The sequence below is a fragment of the Oenanthe melanoleuca genome, chromosome 4, assembly GCF_029582105.1.
Source record: "Oenanthe melanoleuca isolate GR-GAL-2019-014 chromosome 4, OMel1.0, whole genome shotgun sequence".
Taxonomy (NCBI): Eukaryota; Metazoa; Chordata; class Aves; order Passeriformes; family Muscicapidae; genus Oenanthe; species Oenanthe melanoleuca.
The window spans coordinates 30,273,856-30,297,630 of NC_079337.1; the positions used below are offsets into that span (position 1 = coordinate 30,273,856).

The 23,775-nt window shown below is 35.0% G+C and overlaps 1 protein-coding gene across 2 annotated transcripts in view; it reads left to right on the forward strand.

Moving 5' to 3' along the window:
• RXFP1 (relaxin family peptide receptor 1) overlaps positions 1 to 23,775 on the forward strand; it is a 46,276-nt gene that overhangs the window by 20,583 nt on the left and 1,918 nt on the right. The window contains exons 3-17 of one of the 2 annotated variants that reach the window (XM_056490292.1): positions 8,077 to 8,178; positions 8,981 to 9,086; positions 10,348 to 10,419; positions 11,983 to 12,054; positions 13,097 to 13,168; positions 13,821 to 13,892; positions 14,643 to 14,717; positions 14,997 to 15,068; positions 15,978 to 16,049; positions 16,777 to 16,848; positions 17,246 to 17,317; positions 19,260 to 19,331; positions 19,566 to 19,795; positions 20,593 to 21,003; positions 21,511 to 21,729. In XM_056490292.1, coding sequence (XP_056346267.1) covers positions 8,077 to 8,178; positions 8,981 to 9,086; positions 10,348 to 10,419; positions 11,983 to 12,054; positions 13,097 to 13,168; positions 13,821 to 13,892; positions 14,643 to 14,717; positions 14,997 to 15,068; positions 15,978 to 16,049; positions 16,777 to 16,848; positions 17,246 to 17,317; positions 19,260 to 19,331; positions 19,566 to 19,795; positions 20,593 to 21,003; positions 21,511 to 21,729 — 1,791 coding nt within the window. The remainder of the gene's footprint in view (positions 1 to 8,076; positions 8,179 to 8,980; positions 9,087 to 10,347; positions 10,420 to 11,982; positions 12,055 to 13,096; positions 13,169 to 13,820; positions 13,893 to 14,642; positions 14,718 to 14,996; positions 15,069 to 15,977; positions 16,050 to 16,776; positions 16,849 to 17,245; positions 17,318 to 19,259; positions 19,332 to 19,565; positions 19,796 to 20,592; positions 21,004 to 21,510; positions 21,730 to 23,775) is intronic. The other variant, XM_056490293.1, reaches the window with a different exon arrangement.

The following is a 23,775-nucleotide window of genomic DNA, read 5'->3' on the forward strand; positions in this document are numbered from 1 at the left end:
CAGAGTAAGTCCTACTACGTTTGATTTCTAACATAATGGCTTTGGCCTGATTTTCCAGGGAAGAGCTTTTCCCATTTATTTAGAGCTGTAAGATTTGATTCTTTTGCCACCCAGCATTTATAGATGGGAGATTAGAACATTTGTTAACTTGACTGCTTTTTAAATGGGAGCAAGGATAAATAGGCATAATCACAAATTCTGCTTGCCTAATGCCATGAAAGTGTTGACATGGGAATTGTTCCTAAAACAAGTAACAAATATTTCTCACATTGCAGACATTACTGCTGCAATATGACTGTTAATGCAGTCTAAACAATCTCTAGGCAAACTCTTTGATGTTCAGTGGCATACTAAATGTGCCAGGTATGCATTCCCAAGTACAAAATCACGGAAAGAAGAGTTTTGAGATCTCTGCCTTCACAGTGATGTTTAATGATAAAACAGAAACAAAACTAACAACAGTTGATAAAAACAGCAGTTGTTAATGCAAAACAAAAATAACAAAACAACAACATTTATGATGTAGATTTTCACTAAGCCTACATGTGTTTTCTCATGACGAAGTGTTTTTCTTTAGATGAACAAATCTTGACATGAAATACTGGAAAAAATTGAACAGTTAATCACAACATAAATGTACTCTATGCATTTGGAAGAAGACAGTTAAAACTGTCAGTAATGATCCATGGTTATTTTTGTTTTCAAAATATCTAGAATAGTTTTAGACACATACAAAAAATTTTCTTACATATGCTCCTAATCAAATATTTAGGTTTTAAATCTTACACTTTATTTTTTATTTTTTACTTCTCTGATATGCCTTCTACTTAGAGTGCTGAATGAACAAGTTTTTGTCCTAGATAAGGGTCAGCTTTCTCTGACTAAAATTATCCTACTATTGCATGCAGTGATAAAGGCACAATGTTCTCAGTCGAACAACTTTTATGTAATTATCTCTGCCGGATGCAACACTGGGTCAGTTGCCATTTTGTAGTCATAACATACTAATTGAAAATTGCTGCAAAAATTCTTAATCCAGCTAAATTTTGAACCGTTGAGAGACTGAATAGGTCTGTCTGATTTTCTAAGACATTTGCTGCAGTATTTTTCCTCATATTCCATACATTCTGCTGGGTCATCAGCACAGTTTGGTCACCAGAAGTGTAAATTAGCTGTGCTGTTAAGATGATGCCAGTTTTTTGGGAGAAGCCTCTCGGTAAATTGCAGTGAAGCTTACCTCCGGTTTCTTGTTTCAAAGCTACTCATCAACTGCCAAATTTATTTTGGGAAAAATATAGAAACATAATCAAATCTCAAAAGGTACTGGGTTTTTCTCTGGACCTTACATTCTGTCTGGCCAATTTGAAAACATATTTTATATGTCTGAAAGACTGAGATTAATCCCTATTGCTCTGTCACTAATATAACCAAAGCTATGTGGCAGCATCCTGTAGCTATGGGTTCTGAAAATCCCTTGTATGTAAAACAAGGGTGCACTCATTTCTTTAGAAGTAATCCTGCTTTCAGATTTAAAGATTTTTCCTAACTTCCATTAGGGTTTGATAGCACACAAACATGTAGTCAAAATCTATACAGTTACTGGATTTGTTATGTTCTGTTGTAATTTAAAACCCAAAAAGTGTGACCGATGTCTGTCTTCAGTCACACCACCTGGCTTATGAAGCAAAGCCAAGCCCAGTGAGAACTGACTTGGACTGAGTCCACTAGAATTAACAGAGAGACTCCCACTGTCTTCAGTGAGCAGAGAATCATAACTTACCTAAGTTAGGAAACTGATTGATAGAAATCTCATGTGTTTCAAAAACCCAGTGTTTGTTACTCACGTACCAGCCTTCCTCAATAGATCAGGAAAAGACTGGAAGCATTGTGCTAGGTTTTTTTTCCTTTAAATGAAGGAATCTAGGTTGTGCAACCTGTCACAGAAACATCAGACATACAGTCTCTTCCCATGCAGTCTTTGATACGTAAATTTCATAAATAAATCAATCCTTTTTATCTCAAACTTAATTGGTGGAGGAAGTACAGTTTATTCTTCGCTTAAAATTATCATATCACACTACTGAATAGCTCTTAATGCTCCATCTCAGAACTTGTTAATATACACTCTTCATTTATTACTAATAAATCTCTAGAGGTAGTCTTTATGTGCAAGTAACACAGGTATAAGTCCTACTTAGAATAAAAAGCATTTTAACATAAGAATTGTAAAAAATGCAATCACCAGAATTCTTCTTATTTTTCAAAACAAAAATCACACACACTGGCCCTAATCCCTTGCACCTCTTCAAACCAGACTCTTTTGACACGAACAGGACATTAAAACCAGCAACTATTGCTACACATTTAACAACTCTTTACATACATAAAATAATAATAAAATGGAGAATGGAAGAAAAAATGTTCTAGTGTTTAATTCTATCCTTTTTGGTAAGCAGTATCTTTAATTATGTAGAGTAGTTAAAGGAACAATGTAGCCTGAAGTATTTTGAGAGCACAAGTTTCCTCAGTGTTTAAAAATTTGGCTTCTGGACAATTTTCTGATAGTTCTGTAAAACTGTTTTTTTGGCAGCTAGGCAATGGTTGCAGTGTGTCTGCATTTGTTTTTTAATCACAGTGTCATAGCCACATTTTTCCAGTCTAGTGAAGCAAGAACAGGCATGCAGATTTAATTTGTTTCTGACTCCAGAGTAGTTTACACTGGCTAAATATATTTACTATTGTGTTGCTCTCAGCCCTAAGAGTTCTCTGAACAAAGAAGAGCATTCAACTCTCCAGTTGTAAATTCATTTGTAGACGTTCATCACACACAGAGGTTTCCTAAAGAACTGGGGCAGGGAGTGGCTGTTTGAAGTCTTGCAGCTATTTGCCTCTAAAAACACAGACCTCATCTCTTACCATGTGCCACACAGTCACCAGGTGACTGGTTTGCCTTACTAAATAACTTACAACAGACCAGCTCTTTTCTTAAAAGGGGCCAATAAAAATTGAACAGGATAAAACAGTAACAGTCTGTATAATGTGATGCTTGTTTTGTATGTGTTTCTTTGTAGGTCTAAAATTTTACACAGAATTATTGCAGTTCTGTAGGTTCATTAAATCATCTTCTAGATTTCCATAGCAGACATCTAAATTTCTATTGGGTATTTCAAAACATCTGTACAAAAGATACGTTTTCATATTAAAAGATTGCTCATAATTGATGAGAAATTTCATTTTTTGTCTCAGCACATTGCAGAAAACCTTGATGTTTTTATATTTCAAATTAATACTAGTAATGAATAATGTTATATGTAGCTGGTCTTGTGTTTTCCTGGCATGGCATTTTCCCCATCACATTTAAAGTACAAGATTTGAATGTATGAGGTGCTATTCAGTTTTAAGACTTAGATAGCAAATTATGTTTGTGAAGCATAAAATTAATATTTGGCAGTCAATAGTATACTCAAAATGTATCAAATACCTGGGAAAAGATTGTATTTTCTAGCTACACATGGAAATTTTTCATACATGGCCAAATTTTATTGTCACTGCCATCAATCCACAGTATATGGCATTGAAATAATAAGATTTACTCTGATGTGAAAATACCAGCACATAGAATAATTTTGCTGAAATTATGAGGGCTTTTAATCAATTTTGCTACTGTGATTTTTAAATATTGTTGGTAACTAAGAGGAATTTGCATTTCACTAGAATTACTTCTCTCCTGGTCTCTGCTATAGTGGCTCACTGCCAAAGGGACTTCCAAGCAACTAAAGGTTCTATAGATGTATTCATGCTGTTAGATTATTTTGACTTTAAAAATTGAACATACTTCAAGAAAAATGGAATAGAAAAGCAGAATAACGTATATAGATTAAGAGTATTATTATAAAATTAAAAACCCCTATGCACACGTTTCACGGGAATAAAGATGCAACATTAAGAAAAAGCTTATCATTTGGTAATTTTGCCTGTTTTCTCAAAAGTAGCAGTAGCTTAATTAAGTTGCTTTAAAATGAAAAAATAAACTTGTTTGAGTGTGTAGTCTAGTTCATCCAGAGGACTATAAACCTTATGCAAATTGATTTGTTTCCTGTCTGGATTACTATGACTGCATGGTCACCTATAAGCAGACAAGTTGCATGTGACTTCAATAATCAGCAGGTGCAGGACACAGTATATGTGCAGTGACACACAGATTGGTGTGGGGTAAGTTGTCTTTGAATTGAGTGAGAAGGTATCCAGCTCTTCAAACTGATACTGAAATTGCCTCCCGGTTTTGAATGCTCCAGGCACTGCAGCCCTCAGTTTTGTAAAATCTCTATGTGGTTTTGGTCTTGCTGTGAGTTATGAGATGTATCAGGATGCCTCAAGACTGTGGAAAAGGGCAATTATAGTCCTTCATCTGTAAATATTTTTAAAGGAAATGCTTCTTGTCTGGAGGTGTCCTGGTTTAGGGCAAAATTTGGGAGGAATTTGGAAAGACACAGGTTTTCCTTGTACCAAAAGATCCTTTTGTGAAAAGCCTGAAGTCATTCCTTACAGCAAGTGAAAGTTTATTTGAACAACTGACAGAAAGAAATGTGTCCATGCATTATAACCACCAACAGCAAAGGCAAAATCAAAGGGTGATACAGTGTCTCTTTAGAATATTAATGCATTTAAGTGATAACATTTCTCTTTATATTAACCCATGAAGAGGTGGCTGAGAGAAGGAGGAAGTCATATAGATAACATCCTCATCATAAGCTCCCTACTAAGCAAGAAATATGTCTTTAACTAACAGTAGATGGTACTTTCTTGAATCTGTCACTGAAATGATTACTCAAATCTGTTGTCAGGATTAACATACTCTTTCTTATCCCATTAGAAGTGGTAATTGGAAACTTTCAGCAAGAGCATATTAATCAGTAGTCAGATAAATCCAGTTTGCCACCACTTTTTTCACTTACCCCATGTAGAGAAGGATTTGATGATGCCTTGTTTTCTCAGATATATTTTTTTTTTAACAGAACCACAGCCAACAAAATCTATTTTAGAACTGGCTCAGGGTAAAAGTAATTGCTCATCTGAGCTGTACTTCCCCAAATGATAGATTTGGGATTTCAAGACTGGTACTATTACCAGTCATTTCTTAGAGTGTTTGGAGACCTTTACCTTGAAAGCAGTAAACAAGTCACAAACCTTCATATAAACTTTAAATGATTAAAAAGTGAATTACAGTTCTGCCACTGAGTGTTTCACCAAATGGTCATACTAAATATAGTTATTTCCACAAGGCATTCTTTTGGGATTTGACAAAACAGTTTGGATAAAATAGAGACTGTCCCATTCTTGGGCATAAAGTTTGGCCCAAAGCATATGTTTCTGGAGGTCAAACTAAGCTTAATAACTTGTTTTATTATATTCAAATAAGCATTTTTATTTCTAGTTGAAAGCATGCCATGAGAAAAGCCCATAATTTAAAATTAACTTACTAGAAACAGCAAACAGAAAGAATTATTCCAGTACAAAATAATCCATCTTCTCTGTGAATTTTTCCCCTTCTTTTTTACAGCCACCCAAAAATACACAGCTGCTTCTAGACTTCCTCAAAAATGCTGAGGAGCTTCTTCTCTGTAGCAGACTGCTCCATCATTCCTATTAGAGTGGGAGGCATTTCTCATCCTTATTCTCAGCAGATGTGAAATGCACTGATGGTCGCCTCTTGTACATGCTTTGTCACATGACAAAGCATTTTAAAAATACAAAAACATGGAATAAGGTCTCATATATCCATTCCTTAGTGTCATAACCAGGGAAATGCAGAAAAATTATATTTTATATGTTCACTGGCTTACAGGAGAATAAGAATTTATGGCTCTTAACCGTATATTCAGAATCTACAAACAAGTGGTTAGTTGTCCAAAACTTTCTGTGAACATAATTATGAATTAGAAAATCCAAGACTATTTTCATACTATATTCCTGACTGCAAAGCATTCATTTGGAATTATTAATACTTCAAGAATAATCTAATTTTAAAACCATCTGTCCACGTTTCTGTTTAAAAATTTTACCTCCTCCGTGTATGTTGAATTCCCACATATTGCTGAGTCCAGTCATACAAATGAAAGTCAGTGGATTTGCTCCAGTTAAATATTTGGGAATAGTGATAGAGAAAACCTCATTATGGTCCCATCCACAGGGCAGTAGGCTCTTAAGGCACTTGCCACTTGACAATTGATCAATCACTTGATCAATTACAGATTCCATGCTGCAGGCAGTCCTAAAACTGAGTTTCTTTTGAGCCCTTAAAACAGGCAGGAGAAGGTTTGCCAAGAATATTAGCTTAATGATCTAGAATGGCAAAACTGCTAATGGATCAGAACATGCAAGCTGCTCTTGAGGAAGTCAGTAAAATGTTCTTAAATGTCTTGTCAGGTCTGTCTTTTCCCTCACCGGAGCAATTCCTGAAGACAGATACTTATGTTTGCTTTGAATCTTTCATCTTTTCAATTTATGCATAACAAATAAATAACTAGATGAGGGGTAGCTTGCCTGAAGTTACTTAATCTTTCAAAATATCATTAATTGGTACATACAACACATCTTTTCAGGTTAGACAGCAAAGAGGCTAACATCTCTCAAAAACAGCTTCCTCTGTAGACAGGTGTCAGGAGATGCTTTCAGGTGTCAAAGATGCTTTCTTTCCCTGCCTGTCTGGGAAAACAACAGCTGAGACATAATGTGAGGTGAAAAATGAGAATGGAAATGGGAAAAGTTGCAAATAAGTAAATACTTTTTTATTTCTCCCTGTCTATTTTGATGCCAATAGTAATAATGCTTAGTTAAATATAAAGATTTATAGAGAAATGTCCGTGAGGAATTGTATTTAAGTATAACTAAACCATTACCCTGTGAAATTGCAAGGGTAAAGGCTGTTGCCAGTACCTCATAAAGGTGAATCTAAGACTGTAATTACTAGGAAAGCAGAGCTAACCTGAGAGTTCTCATAGAAATGTTGTTTTGCAGTAGGTATCCTTAAAGTGTGCTGCTTTCAACTGTCACAGATGCTTTGGCTCACCAGCTAGTGAGTGCCATCCCAAGGAGCATTTCTGCTACTGCTGCATGTTCATTAAAAGAGATGCTCTAAAAGCTGAAGAGAAGACAGACTCAAATTAAGAAAACTAAAATCAGATTCAAATTAATAAAACTAATATCCAATCACAAATCACAGCTTTTAAAGGCAAGTTCCCTTTCCCTTTCCAGCCTATTTGGAAAGTGGCTACCTGATCAGTCAATTTACAGGTTCAGATATACAATAGATTTCCAAGAAATAAATGACTAACAGATCTGCAATTATTTCTAGCACCACTTTATCTTGAAATGTACATTCTTTGGAAGGAACTAAAAGGTTTGCTCTTAAATTTTGTTCTTATAGCCATAAACTACTCAGATCCAGTACATCTCTGCACAGTGTCCAAATGGGTAATATGGAATCATGCTTTGTTTAAGATGCCTATTAAAGCTTAAAATGAACACTCTGACCTTAATATGTTGCACCAAGTCCCTTCTTCTTCTGAAAAGCAGTGTTCCTTTGTCCTTCATCTAGATTCTCAGGAAAGAAATTATAGGCTGTGATAGGGCAAGACATCCCTCTGTACGAATTAGTCAGAGTCACAGTAATAATTTCAACTTTCCTGGACAAAGTGGCAAACCTGCATATTTGAATGAATCCAGGAAGTATGAAAATACGGTTTCCTCTCATTTTTAGGCTCTTACATAAATAAAAATTTCTGAAGTCACAATTATACTTTTTCAGCATGACTGTCACAGCAAATGTTATTGGTATTATAATAAGCTGTTACTTCTATGCAGCTCATATTATTGGTAGTTATTTATGATTAAACAGGTATTTAAAGATAAGGTTATCTAATGGTGTATGAAACACTCTGGAATAAAGACCTGTATTAATTAGACAAAAATTGATTGAACTGAATTAGTGAAGACATTTCTACCTTCCATTTCTATCTGAGTATCTTCTATTTGTGATTTTTTTATGTTGTGTGGCTTTTTGTTTATTTTTATTAGAGGACAACAATGGATGGTCTCTGCAATTTGATAAACATTATACAAAGGACAAATACAATAAACTGAAATCTCTTGCATTTCAGACAAAGACACCTGAATGCTGTAAGTAACTGCATATTTTATTTGAGTGATTATTAATGATGATTCCTAGAAAGAAGTGCAGAGCAAATATATGCTTAGCAGGAAATTTCATGCTGTTTCATTTATAGTAAAAGATAGTTAATATCTCAAATGAATGAATGCTAATTTGAAGCTAATTTCAGTTCCATTAAGGTTGATTCATTTTCTGCAAGAGAAATGTCAAACATATTTTAATTAGCATAAGCCAATTAGGAGGGCAATATAAATGTTTATCTAAATATGCTGATACTGCTGGAGAGACCATAGAACTGGCATATATTTCAGAGTGAAATGAAGGCAATTTTGCTCCCAGTTCACTTCCTTGTAAATCAAATGAAATTTGCAAACTCCCTCTACTTATTCAGGTCTTTGTACAGACTTTTTGATTCTGCTGTCTACTATGATGAGCAAAGACTCCCTGACCCATTTTTGACCCATTTTCACCCATAGAGTTGTGCTCCTTCTAGTAATAAGAGTGCTGAATAATCTAAAGAAATGTTGCAAAAATTCCATGCCAGATGCCTGTATATCATGCCTAAGATTCAAGAGATTTTACAAGCTCTTTCACAGAGGTAGTATAATTTTGTGTGCCTATATATTTATTATTAGATTCCTCCCAGGTCTAAAATGATTTTGTGAAAGCATGTGCCTTAATTGTGTTTAAAAGATCCTGCTATGCCTGTCTTTGTGCTCGTTGTTCTTTTATACCGTATTTCTTTTCTCCACGTCCCATCACACCACACATCCCATCTTTTGCCTTGACCATGTTCTTGTTCTCCTGGAGTGGCTGGTGATGTGCCAGCAGAGTGTACCTGCCAGGGGCTGGAGATCTTCTGTGATGCTGCCAAATTACATGCTGTCCCATCAGTCTCTTCCAACATAACCATAATGTAAGTAGAGAAGTAACCTGGTCTCTTGCTCTGTTCAGGTTTGACTGTTAATCCTGCAACTTTTTCACAACTGCAGCCTTATAATTATGATCAGCTGATGCTTGGGAAGCACTGTGTCTCTCTGTTGACAAGTAATTTAATATTTTAAGTCCAGGTTTTCCTTACATAAAAGGGGAGAAAAGAAACTAAGAAATCAAAAACTCTGTGAACTGATCATTTCATGTTTGTAACAGTGACTTGAGCTACAAAGAGTTTCAGTATATCTAAGGAAATCTACAAAAGAAATGCTTCCTTTTAAGACACAGAGATTAGAACCTGTTTCTCATTCTTTGATCCTTCCAATATTCCCAGTCTGTGTTCCTATCTATAAAGTCAATAACCTTGAACTCAGTGGAACACCCTGCTGGAGCAAATCTATTTAGTTCTCATTTGATGTCTCTGAATATGCTGTTATTTAAAAGGATTTAATGTGGGCTGAGTCATCATGCAGATATGTATGTGTAAGCCAAACTTCTTTTAAGAGACCAGAATATGGTTGATGTGGGCTTGATTTGCACATTGGTGTTTGAGAATCAATTTTAGGTGTGGTGAGCAGGGAGCAGCATCCTGTGTCCTTACCTGAGGATCTCTCCCATAGACCCGGGTCTTTCCTTTTGGTACCAGTCTGTGCTCACACACAGCTAAAGTTCTCCTTGTTGGGTCCATGTTCAAATACTGCAAAACTTCATAACAAAAACTGATGTGGAATGTCAAACATCTATTTAAACTGGCTTCTGGCTCAGGGTCAAAAAAGAGAGTTCAAAAATCCTGACCCAGTTCTAGCTGTAGAAAAAGCAGTGGGTTGGTTCAGCTGGCTTTCAGGCTAAATTCTCTTCTAATCAAACTATGTTCTTCTAATCAAAAAATGTCCTGAAGGAATTTTATTCTTGAAAGGACACTTGAGTGTCCCAAATGGAAATGAACTGGGAAATATGCTCTATATGCATATATCTGTAGTTTATATTCAAATCTTTTTAATTCTAAGATTTAATTATTGTTTTGTCAGTTTTTCCTGGGAACATGGATTATTTTTTTTTTTTATTATAATGTACTTTTTGTACTGTTTAAATAGATACACGCATACAGAAAAACAGAAGTAGCATGTTCAGATGGTTTCATGTTGCTTTTGTTATTTTGCAGTGTGAGAGCTGCTCTTATTAAATAGCAAAAGCACTGTAAGAACCTGGGACAGTAGTTTTACTGTGTGCATTCATTCCTACAGGTCTCTTCAGAGGAATCTGCTAAGGAAACTTTCTGCTGATGTTTTCAAGAAATACCAAGATCTTAGAAATCTGTAAGGGAGTGCTGTAACATATAATACCTATCTAGTGCCTTAAATATGCATCCTTTCCTTCCCCCATATGTACACACCCAGAGCTTAACATTTAAGTGACAGAAGTCTGGCTTGTCTCACTCGTTGGTACATCATGTGTTCTGTTTGGCTCAAGTACCTTGACTTGACATCTGTCTTTTTTTGCAAAAAACATAATTCTGAACATTTAATGGTTTATGTTTATATATTTATTCTGCACATTGAATGGTTTAATCCAGAAAAATACTAAACTTTAATTTTGTCTGAAGGATTTATAATAAACATGAATTTAAGTTAATCAATTTATTCGGGGAAAAAAAGTTTGGAAACTCAAACTTATCATTATCATGGGAAGCTCATTCCCATGGTATATGGTTTTACTCCTAATTATGTCTGGTGCTGATTTAATAATGCCCAACAAGTCAAATTATTATGGCAATTTAATACTGTGTTATGTTTTCCAGTGTGTAAGATACATGCTGTTCAAAAATAATATCCTTTAACAAGTTTTCTTTATATAGAAGTAGTGAAATCAAAATTAAATGTGGAAGTCTAGAGTAGGGCTTCTGTGTAACCTATTCAAAATGTTCTTTCATGGGAACTCTGCTGCACTGCAGCACCATCTTGTGTCCTGAAAGTTAAGTCCCATTATGTGCCTTAAATTCCTGAAAGGCAAGTTTTCACTAAAAGAAATAAATCCATACCTATCTGTAGAAAACAATTGTTTCTAATATCAATTTCACACCCTTCTAAAAGATAATTTCACATTTTCCAAAAGGTCTTGAGCAGTGTTTGGCAGAAGCCCATTTTGTAAAAGTCAATGTCCTATTTCTTACTGCTTTCTAGCAGGAATATGTCTAGATGCTTCTTTAGCTGGAATCTGATTTAAAGGACTTAGGTTTAAATATTATTAATAGAATAATTTTATAATGTCTTAGAATTATTTGAAAAATACTTGGCATTTGCAGTTGATACTTTTCAACTCATTATTTCATCAAAGTAGATTAAAAAATCCAGAATTTTGAAAAGTAGTATCTTTAGTTTACCAAAGATTCATAAGATTTGCAGCGTATTTTTAAATATATTATCTTACAAATGCAGTATTTTGGGAATTTTCTGGTATCACCAAAAAAATTAAAAACTTATTTTAATTTTACATTTACTTTGCAAAATTTTGGTTGTAGCAGGAATCTGGGTAAGCACAGAGATTAGGTCACACTTGGTCCTAACCACTACAAGGTTAGGACCTAATCAAGGAGGTTGCAAACCACCACTCTGCTGTTCGTCTTTGGCAAAGCAAGCATCCATTGGAATGATTTTTGTAATTTTGCTCTTTGTGTGAATTTCTTTTAAAAAAATCTTGCAATCTCTGCAGCTATAGCTGTGAAATGGTTATTGTCAAATTCAAGGTTTAAAAAATAAAACAGCTTATTTTAAAGTATCAAATGTGCATTCAGTTTAGCTGATAGTTTGAACTGGTTACTTATGTTTGCTTTAATGTTACTTGTTTAGAGAAAAAATTGCTTTGGGTTTGTATCTTCTTAGGTACCTTCAGAATAATAAAATCAGAGCAGTATCTGAACGTGCTTTCAAAGGTTTATACAACTTGACAAAACTGTAAGTATTTCTTTTAGAATACTGAAGTAAAAAGCAGCAGGCAGAGTTCTGAGAGTCTCTCTCTATTTGATTCCATATTAGGAACTTGCAAAGTGGTCCAAAACTTTAATTCAGTGGTTGAATTGAGAAGGCAAAGACAGATTAAGAGGTCTCAGTGCAAGTGTATCTGCCAGGACAGTTCTTTGAAAAGACAAGTTGGCTGCAAACTTCAATCCTATTCCCCAAAACCTCAGAATGGAAGAAAGGAACAGTATGGTAGTTACCCTGCAGAAAGCCAAAGAGAATGAAGGAGTAAAATGAAAGTGAGAGCTTGTGATGGATGAAAATTCTTTAATTCAGTGTTTTGGTTTACAAATGCAATTCAAAGTAACCAGTGTAGATGATGAAAGGAACACTTTTTTCTTTATTTTACAGCAACTTTTTGAAGGGTGTTTCTAACTTTTAAGGGAAATGCTCAGTGAAAAAGACAACACATAAATTGTACTGTTTGGTTCAGATTTTTTACTTCAGTGTATTGAAAAGGAAAGTTTTTAAAAGTTGTGCTTCTTATTCTTTCCATCACATAAGTCTGGTTGATTATCTGTTATTACAGCTGCTGTTATTATCTTCCCAGACCATTTATAGTACCCCTCCCTATTCATTTTCAATCTTTTTTTTTCCATTATTCTGGTATCTACATTTGTGACTAATATCCTTAACAAAGACTGAATGGGATCCTGGGAACTTTCATGGAACAAATCACTCCACAGATGAAAACTGGAAAGGATCTAAAATATGACACAGTGAGAATATTTAGCTGGCTGTGCTTTCTTATAGATACAACAAAGTGCTGTACATAATTGCTCTCAAAATTCTCATTAGAGAATGAGTCCTGCCTTGCTTTCAAACAATGGCATGAAAATCATCACAGTAAAAAGAAATTATTAACAAAATAGGATTATTCTGGTAAATTATCAAGGAAAAATAATCTTAAAGCTTATTTTCATGTGTCTGCTGCTAAATAATCATTCCATTCATTCAACTTTTGTTGGTCTTGTTTTAGATACCTGAGTAACAACAAGATAACAAATTTGGAGCCTTTTGTCTTTGCAGACCTCCACAGACTTGAATGGCTGTATGTTGTTTTCTTATTTGTATATTTATTTACTCAATAATTAATTTATGTATGTATATATATAAATATTTTGATTGCTTTCATTTTTGTGCAGAGCATTTACACTAGCTAATAACTAAGGAACTCCTGTTATATTGTGCAAGGTAAAAATGCAATTGGCTTTGATGAGAGCAGAGAATAGTTAAAATGTCCATACAAAATTGCTGTCATAACTGTCATAACTGAAATATTGGCTTATTACTGCTTTTTAGAGAGATTTTGACTATTAAATTATTAAAAATAAGCAAATATGTCTTACATTCTTCTGCAAGTTTGGGACTGTTGGATTGTCACAGGATACTGATAGGTTGTGCTAATTTGTTTTTACAGAGAATCCACTCAAAGTGTCTTGATCAAAGGATTTAAAAGCCTCAAAGGAAAACACTTTTTCTAAATTGAAAGACATTATTTTTTCTAAGTTACATTTTTTTAATTAATTTTTTCTGAAAGGAAATTAATTCAATTAATATCTTAACCTGTCAAGGAATAGTGTGTTAATTTTTTAAGTACTTTGACTGGACTTTTGAAGAAATTCACTACAAGACTTGTTACCTTTTATTATCTCTTCAATTTAAGACAATCAATCTGACACATATCTTGTTGTAATTTATAGGATCATTGAAAACAACAGGATAAGTCGGATCTATCCATTAACATTCTATGGACTCAAATCCCTTATTCTTCTGTAAGTATGAAATAGGATAAAAAAGGCGTTATTTAAAAGAACAGAATAGGAAGGGCATGTGCTTATAAAAACATTTTTACACCAACTGTGCTTGCTCACCTCAGAGTGCTGGCAGTGCAGCTGCAGCTTTCCCTTATCCCAGTCAAAATGTGCTAGAATAGGAGAGTTTTGGCAGCAGTGGACACACAGTGTCTGGAAAAGTAGAGGGAGAAGGGTGGGGAGAATGATGAATGGTGTCACTGAGAGGGCAGGGTCGAGGCTGCTACAGCACTGGGTTCTAGGTGTCCTCCAGATCCATGGCATGACAGGAGAGCTCCCATAGTCCCTGCCCCTGGTGGCAGCCCAACCCCCTCCTCAACAGCCTGTCTATGATCTGCCACTACTCTCTCCAGCCTAAAAGATAAGGGGCCCAGAGGGAAACCTCCCTCCCCATCCCACTTCCTCCATCACCCACAGAAATTGCAGGTCTGACTGAATAGTAGGTTTGTATTGGATTGCTAAATTTCATTTTAATAGCTGTGAAGTGGAGTGAACATCTTTCCTTTACCTGGTCATTAGCAAGCTAAGGATAAAATATTTCTGTACAGAATGCCACAGGAAAAATATGTGAAAGTTGAAGAAAATAATACTACTCTCAAAACTATGCAAGATTGGAATGTTTTTTTTTTTAGAAGTACATAAGAGACATGAATTTTTTCTATAATGTAACTGTGCAAATATAACCTGCTGTACTTGTTTGATTTTTTTTAGGGAGATGATGAATAATTCTCTTGCTCGTTTGCCTGATAAACCTCTGTGCCAATATATGCCAAGGTTAAAATGGCTGTAAGTCTACCTTATTTCACTGGAAAAATATTATTTTGTTGTCTTTGTATGGCATTTCCACACCACTTTTCTTATGGGATGCTGGATCTTGCAGAGTGCCTGCTGGGTCACTGCGGGGCTGATGGCCTGAAGTCATCAGTTAACTGTGCAGAAGTATTACATGTCTGCCTCCCACTCTCTTCTGTGTAGTCAGGTTCTGGTAGTATTTTTTCTTCAATTACCTTAGAATAAGTGCCTGAGTTTATTTTCAATGATTGATGGGGTTCTTTTATATCACAGAGACCTTGAAGGCAACCATATCCACCATGTGAAAAATGCCACTTTCATCTCCTGCAGCACTCTAACTGTACTGTAAGTAATTGGATATGCTAGCTAGCCAGAGTGAGATGTGCTTATACTGAGCAGTCAAGTAATTCATTACAGCTAATATAAAAGTTTCCTGAGTATTATGGTTATTTATCTGATTATATTAAATTAAAATGTTCAATTTAAAGTGAGCACCACACAGAATATCCACTGTTTATATTTTACAGCAAAATCCAGCATTGAAATATGTAACTAGACTTCACTGAAGAGACTTTGGGTGATACTAAAATTTAGCAACTTTCATTATAACCTTTTTTATTGGAGTCAAAGATCTCATAATGAGAACCAGCAAACATACAAAATACATATCTTGTTGCTTATTTTGGTTGGCTGGTGGGTTGGCTGGCTCATCAGTTTTAGAATTTTCTCCAAAGTTTTTTCAGTGATGATGTAACCATCTTCAGAACATTCCTTCTACTTTTTGGTAGATCAGTAGGCTCCATGGTGTGTTCACTTTCAATTTTTAACTCTTCTGCAGTACCCATGTTCTTGGCTTTCTCGTAATTTTTAAAATCTCAGGAGTTCATTTAAGGAATAAGCTCAGTGGCAGATGAAATAAGGTACAGACGTACCTGTGTCTGAGACATGATTAGGTCACAAGCCTTCCAGCCCACTTAATCTTCCTCCTGCCCTGAGTCAATTTACACCAGCCTTTCACATGTGTATGTGTGTGTATAGATATATGCAGAAGTACATGCCTGCATGGGATGCATAGGTGAAAAAAATATTTACCAAATGATAAAAGGGTAAACTTTAGATGCAATTATCTTTTTAACTGAATTGGGCAAATATTTGACGATGCAGAGAACAGAGAACTTTTAAAGTTTATAAAACCTTACCTTCAAAATCAAATTGACACCAAGAAGAAGAACGTAATTTTTTTTATTCTTTCAGGGTGATGAGACAAAATAAAATTAGCTCCCTAGATGAAAACAGCTTTTCTTCTCTCCAAATGTTAGATGAATTGTGAGTAGATTTGTTCTCTTATTTGTACAACCCACACAGTTTTGTGATTTATATTAGAAATATCATTCATCATAAATTCTATTTCATATAACATGCTCTGGAGATCCTTCCTTAGGATATTTTTTAAAAATATATATTGAATAGGAAAGAAATAATCAATAAAATGCATAATCTGTATCAAACATATTGGCGCTTTTCTAACATTATGTTTCCTGAATAGAATAATATTAATTATCTTTCTATCACTACAATCCAGGTGCATGTATGCCTTCACTGTCTTTTAGACCAGTTTGACACTTTTGGTTGGACTGAGACCTTTATTCTGCTGTTATTAGGGTTTCTGCAGAGTGAAAGTAAGGTGAAAGGTAGAGATTAAAAAAGTAAAGATGTGCTGTTTACCCCATTTGGAAGAATTCCCATCATGAAACAGTATGTTTAATTAACTTGTAAGCTTCTACAAGCCTAATTAATGGTATTTTACTTTCTTTTGATGGAATAAAATAACAATAAATTATTTATCAATGGTATGTCTGAACTAATGAGACAAAGCAAGATCTGACAGATCTAGTTTCCCACCTTGTTTTAACACCATTCTTTTTTAGTCCAGATTTTTGATAGCCTATAGAATAAATAATATCCTATTTCGCAAATAAAACTGTGTATATTGAAACTGCAAAACTATTCAGTAAAGTAGTAAGAACTTACTGTAACCTGTATGTTTCTGCAGAGATTTGGCTAGCAACAAGATTGAATCACTTCCTTCATATATATTTAAGGAACTAAAGGAGCTTTCACAACTGTAAGGATTCTTGTTTACTATTACATAACTGTATATTCCTCATTTGATATGATGCTTTCAGTCATATGTGTCAGGAAAGAGAAGAGCACTTTTGTTTGTATGCATCATTTAAGCTCTGCCTAAAAAACACACCAAAAGCAATTCTATATAGCATTTTGTCCAGAATTATTTTGTAAAAGGTGTGCCGATGTCCCAAAAGACAGCATGTTCAAATTCTACTTTTTCCTAGATCTTGTTACTACATACAAGATGAGCTATGCTAGATACATCATGAGAAATCAATCATTTCATGGGAACCCTTGACATGATATCAGGATTTAACTATAGAAGTAGATTGACTTTGTTTTGCAACAAGTTGTAAGAAATGTGGCCAAAGATACTTTTGTTGTGTTTACAGGAACCTTTCTTATAACCCCATCAAGAAAATACAAATAGACCAGTTTGATTTTCTAATTAAACTCAAATCCCTGTAAGTATCAAGTTTTTGTATTTTAGCTGCATTTTCTTTGTGATAATGCACATCTCCCTCAGTAGGACATGATCCAGAATATGTTTTCTAAGAAGTTGCCCCTGAAGAGTTTAGGGGAACTTTTTGCAGATGCACTAACACAGCAGCTCTAACTTGAATTCTGTCACCAGAGCTCCTCCTAAAATTCTGAGATAGTGCAGCAACAATCTTGCAAATCTGCAGCAGTTTTAAGTATATCTTCACAGGTCACTTGGTGTATAGCACAGCATTGCTTCTTGTCAGGCATCACTTCAAAATCATAGAATAGTTTGTTTTGGAAGTGACCCTTAAATGTCCTCTAGTTCAACTCACCTGCAATGAGCAGGGACATCTTCAACTAGATCAGGTTGCTCAGAGCTCTGTCCAGCCTGACCAGGACTGTTCCCAGGGATGGGATATCTACCACTTCTTTAGACCACCTATTCCAGTGTTTCACCATCTTTTTATTAAAAATTATTGCTAATATTCTAAATCTACCCTTTTTTGAAACTATTACCCCTTGCCCCATTGTAAAAGGCCCTACTAAAGATGGTTCTGGAGATTAAAAACCAGATCTTTTCTTGGACAGAAGTGCAGTAGGAGTTTATGATTTCACCTGATATGATTATTATGATTAGCCAGCAGTACACATACCTTTGTTTATCAGACCGGCTTCCTCACAGTGACTGAAATCCCTGGCCAAATTCAACTAAATTTGGTAAATGGCTAATGAGCTGAAAATACTAAACCTCTATAGTGTCATGAAAATAAGCAGCTGAGCACAGAAAATAATAACCAATTGCCTACTTAACAGCCAAGCCACAGCATTATTTTATCCTTTTATCTATTATTAATACCGAAGAACTCATAAAACTCAGTAATCACGGCCTTCTACATTTTTTAGTTAAAAAACTGTTAAATGTTGAGATAAATCAATAGGCAACTCTATTTTGGCAGTTTGTAGAACACCAGTTCCCTCTTCATCTGTTTGAAACAGTAAAAATAACTGAGGAAAGAACTCCCTAGGATTCATTAACTGAAATAAAATTAGCACACTTCCATGTTGGGGCTTTCTCATGTCTGCCAGCAAAACTGCCCACCAGCCCACATCAACTAACCAGTAAGTCTGCACTTTTCTCCAATTTTGCCAAAATGTGTACAGAACTCACCTGAATATTTCATTCAAATCTTTGAACAATAAATCCAAATAAGGCTCCCCACAAGGAGAACCAAAGACCCCTGACCAGTTGCACATCCAAGCAGGGAATGGGATGGACTGTAAGAATACAGAACCTGAAGTTCTAAAATAACTTCTTACAGAGTTAAAGTTTATTGATCTAGCACAACAGGGGAAAATATATTGCTGCATTCATATATGTGTGTGTGTATATATATATAAATTTTAAAATAAGGAATCCCACCTCTGTGTCACCAAAATAGCCAGCATGTTTTCTTACATGCTGTGTTCTGTGACCTAGCTTCCTGCTGTTTTTGACCTAATGAAGACCAAGTTTTTGGATTGGTTTGTTTGTCCAGTAAAGCACTTCCCGGGATAAAAGAGATGTGCAAAAGTGTTACTACTAGAACAAATTATTATTTCCCCAGACATGATGAAAGAACATCAGTAGAACAGTACTTTGAAAGGGTATTCACGAATTCTCATGACTGAGAGCAGCACTAAGAATTTTCTTTATGAATCTGGAAGAACAGTGAATTCATTAAAATTATTTGCAATTCCTTTTTGTTCCATTTCAGATTTTATGCAAGTTTTGGTCAAGTTTCAAAGGGTTGAAACTTGATTAGATGCAATTGAAGTTCTTCTCTAGCTTCCTATAATCGTAAAATCACAACTAAATGCTCATACAATTTCATTTTTTTACTGCTGAGTTTCTATGGTCTTTTACTGAGAAAAGTATTTTTACAGCAGCTTGGAGGGCATTGAAATTGCAAACATCCAGAGGAGAATGTTCAGACCCCTAAGAAACCTTTCCCACATGTAAGTAGATGATTTTAGAAAGTTTTCTTTCTTTGGCCTGAATTTTACAATTATGGAATACTGGATAATTGAAAACAAAGGTGTATGAAAAGCAGCATGTGAGCAGTTGTCAAATTTTGACAACTTTTGATTTATTTTTCTTCTTTCAGAATATGATTTCTGAATAGTTACTAGATAGCTTTGATATTCTGACAACAAATCTAGAATGATCTCTCATCTGTTTCTCACAACCAGATATTTTAAGAAATTCCAGTACTGTGGGTATGCTCCTCATGTGCGCAGCTGCAAACCCAACACTGATGGGATTTCCTCCCTCGAGAATCTTTTAGCTAGCATCATACAGAGAGTGTTTGTCTGGGTTGTATCTGCCATTACCTGCTTTGGAAACATTTTTGTTATCTGCATGAGGCCTTACATCAGATCAGAGAACAAGCTGCATGCCATCTCCATAGTATCTCTCTGCTGTGAGTACTACATACCTAGAATATCTTTTCAGTCTGCTCGTAGTGTGTATGATATTTGTTATTATAGTATAGTGATGTATTTCCAGCATTGGATTAACTCTACTTCATGATGCTGCAAATGAAAACATAAAATGCTGTGGCTTATATGCCAGGAGATCCTATTAAATGCTGCCTTTCACAGCTGGGACATTCCAAAGATTTCATGTTTGATTTTCATGCTGTGGGGATTCTGTTAAATTCCCACTTTCTTCAGCAGGAAGAAATAAAATTCCAGTATTTCAAATGCCCACAAACCTATATTTTACTATGCATTTCTCAGTAAGTATCAATTTCTGCATGTAATTATTGTGTTCAAATATTCTATTATTTGCATAAACAAAAGGCTGTTTTTGCAAATATAGAAAACTAAAGAAATAAGACCTAATAAAAAACGGTTGCAAGAATATTTCTATAAATAAAGCTGTGTATTTTTCTGTTTTCAAACAAATTTTACCAGAGCTTTAAAAAAGGGAAACAAGTATGAAACTTGGACTGTCAGTCCAAATCAAAAGGAAAACAAAAAAAGGAAAAATTAATATAAAATTATACTTCATTAATTGTAATTCATAGTAGTATTCCAGCTGTAACATTGATTTTATACCTATGAATTAGCTAACTTGTGAGTAGATACTTTTTTTATGTATATGTGTGTATGTGTGTATGCATGTGTGTCTGTGTGTCTGTTTTCCAATATACAAATACAGAGAGAATGGGAAATTCAGATGTGTAAATAATGATGTTAAGCACTGTGCCCACAGGTGCTGACTGTCTGATGGGAATATATTTATTTGTGATTGGAGCTTTTGATCTTAAATATCGTGGAGAATACAACAAGCACGCTCAGTTGTGGATGGACAGTATTCACTGTCAATTGGTTGGATCGCTGGCTATTCTGTCTACAGAGGTGTCAGTCTTACTGTTGACTTATCTGACTTTGGAAAAATACATCTGCATAGTTTATCCTTTTAGGTGTTTGAAGCCCAGAAAATGCAGGACAATTTCCATTTTGGTTCTTATCTGGATAATTGGGTTTGCTGTTGCTTTTATCCCACTGAGCAACAAGGAATTTTTCAGGAACTACTATGGCACCAATGGCGTCTGTTTTCCTCTTCACTCAGAACAATCAGAAAGTTCTGGAAGTCAGATTTACTCTGTTGTGATTTTCTTAGGTAAGTTGCATTTCTTCTTTAGGTATTACTAGAGCTGCAAAGGAACCAAGTTTTCAAACAAATAAGATAGCTGTGATGCTCACACCTCCTTGGATTTAGATGCTCCAGCAAGAATTTAAAGATTATTTCCAATATAAATACTTTACTGTATTGGATGTGTACCTACTTACCTTAAAATGCATGAAGGACTGAGACAGTAAAAGTAAATACTGGCCATTGTGTTCTTGAATTAATAAACTATGTTAGGGAAATAGAGCAATGGTCAGGCCAGAGAAGAACTATTTCGTTTTAATCAGATGGTGGTCATTTGCCAGTTATCAGTGAATAAAATGAATACCTGAATAGAGGCAAAAATTCAGTCTTCAGATGAAGACATTTTCTGGCCACTTAATTCCATGGGACTAGCAGTTTAGATTAAATACTCCTCTTTATTACCCAGACTGCAAATAGGTGATGTAGAATTGACATTATGATTTTAAGGTATAATTAATTTTAATTTTTAAACAGGTGTAAACTTGGCAGCTTTTATCATCATTGTGTTTTCCTATGGGAGTATGTTCTACAGTGTTCACCAGACAGCTATTATGGCTACTGAAATTCGGAATCATATTAAAAAAGAGATGATCCTTGCAAAACGTTTTTTCTTCATTGTATTTACTGACGCATTATGTTGGATACCTATTTTTATTTTGAAACTCCTTTCTTTACTTCGAGTAGAAATACCAGGTATGTCCTTTCATTTATGAGGCTGTTTCAACAGTGCCTGCATGAAGTGTTTCTTCTACTTCAGAAGAAAAATAATTTAATGAAATGAACTATTTTGCTGCAATTAACTTCATGTCCTATATCTATATATATGTATACACAATATAATGAACTATATATTTTTCTATTTAATTGAACTATATTACTATAATAATGGAATATTACCATCTTTGAGTTATATAAAGAACTCCAAAATTCAAATTATTCAAGTCATTCTGCTTATAGTATCTTTAAAGTACAAAATATATTTGAAAATCAAGGCTGAGTTTCTTTGGTATTTTTTATATTAAAAAAAAATTAGCATTTCTCATCTTAGGACTTTTGCTGGTTTTATTGCCTAAATGTCTCAGGAAAATATAGTGTTGTCTATCTTGATTTAATAGTGCAACTTATTCTGAAATAACTTTATTTTACAAGCTGGTATTTAAGGTTCAACTCATTAAGTTACATAAAGCTCTGTTTATCTTCTTCATGCTGTGAATCTATTCCCATGTAAAAATAGTGTAACATAAAAGACTGAAATTGCACCTTAATTTTTCCTTCTCTTTGCAATAACAGTAGATGCCAGAAAAAAGCCTCTTCATGTGGGGCTTGTAAACCCTGTTAGAAAGGACACATGAGCATGAACGGAACAATCAGCAACAGCGGATTCAGACTCAGTGTACAGATGTATGTCACAATAATTAATTGGCAAGAAAATATTTTAGCTCAGATGATTTTGCCTTATGCATTGACCAGAAGGGTTGGGAGTTAAGATTTTCAAAGTTTGGATTTGTGTCTCAAATGTCTGGAAGTTATGCTGATTATGTAAAATATTCAGTTATTTTAAATATTTTAAAACTCTTCTTCAAGAAGCTATCAAACCACCTATGATATTTGAAAGAAAATACTGTGAAAAGTAGAAGTAGGTGTATTACAAGTCAAGAAACCTTGAAGAAATCTTGGATTTAGCAAATTAATGTTCTGTGATAGATGATAAAACACTAATTACTCATTTCACGAACTAAAGACAAGAGAACCAGCTGTCCAAATTGACACAAATTGTAAAACCTCGTTTGATAGCCTTTGCTTTTTGTCACTGATACGTTGGGACAGATTTAGAACTAAGCACCTGCTTGATTAAAAATAGCCAATGTGATGGGCATCAACAGGACTGTCTCGATATTGCGACAAAGTTGTAAAACTGGAGAGGGGCATGGAGGGGTGTCCCTGAAGTAGTGAGCCAATTAAGTGTTTTGTGCCTCTTGGGGCAGTTCTGTAACAGTTTCATAAATCAAACACTGCAACGGAGGGCACTCACTGACATCTTTCAGCACTTTAGTCCTGTCTGTTCTCCACCTGCCCCTCAGGTAACTTATCTCCCAAACAGTAAAGGATGAGAAATGGATGCTGTAAAAATTAACAGACTGACATAGGCAGACAATGAACACAGAAACTCTTACCAACAGGAAAGTAAGGAAATTAGGAGGATGTATACAATGTTCTTTTTCAGGGTAAGGAATGGAGAAGTCCTGGTGCAGAAGAGAAAACCAGGCTCTGAGGGGATATGGGGAATAGAGGATAGTTTTCAGGAGGACAGAACATTAGGGGCATCATCAGGACTGTATGCCATTAGTCCTGGGAAGAAGATGGGGATCGGAGATCACAGGAAGAGATAAGGAGCAAAGCAGAGACAAAAGGTTTTGGGGCAAAAAAAAGGGGCTCAGCCAGAACAAGTCTGTCAGGACAAATAGTAAGGAAGCTATGGCATAGAAAAAGGGATAAATGGAACTACAGGGAGAATAATAAACATCAGCTTTTGCAGGGAATACTGGAAACAGAGGGAGATAAGAGGCAGTGCAAGAGTAACAGAAAGAAGAAAAAGAAAAGCACCTGTTGTGCCAGGAGCTCAGCCTAAGAGCATATGACCTCTCCCTCTCAACAGTGCTGTGCTGCACTGGCACCAAGTGCTTATGCTGATTAAAGAATGCAAATACTGGAATGCACATTACAGCTGCCTTTCTTTTT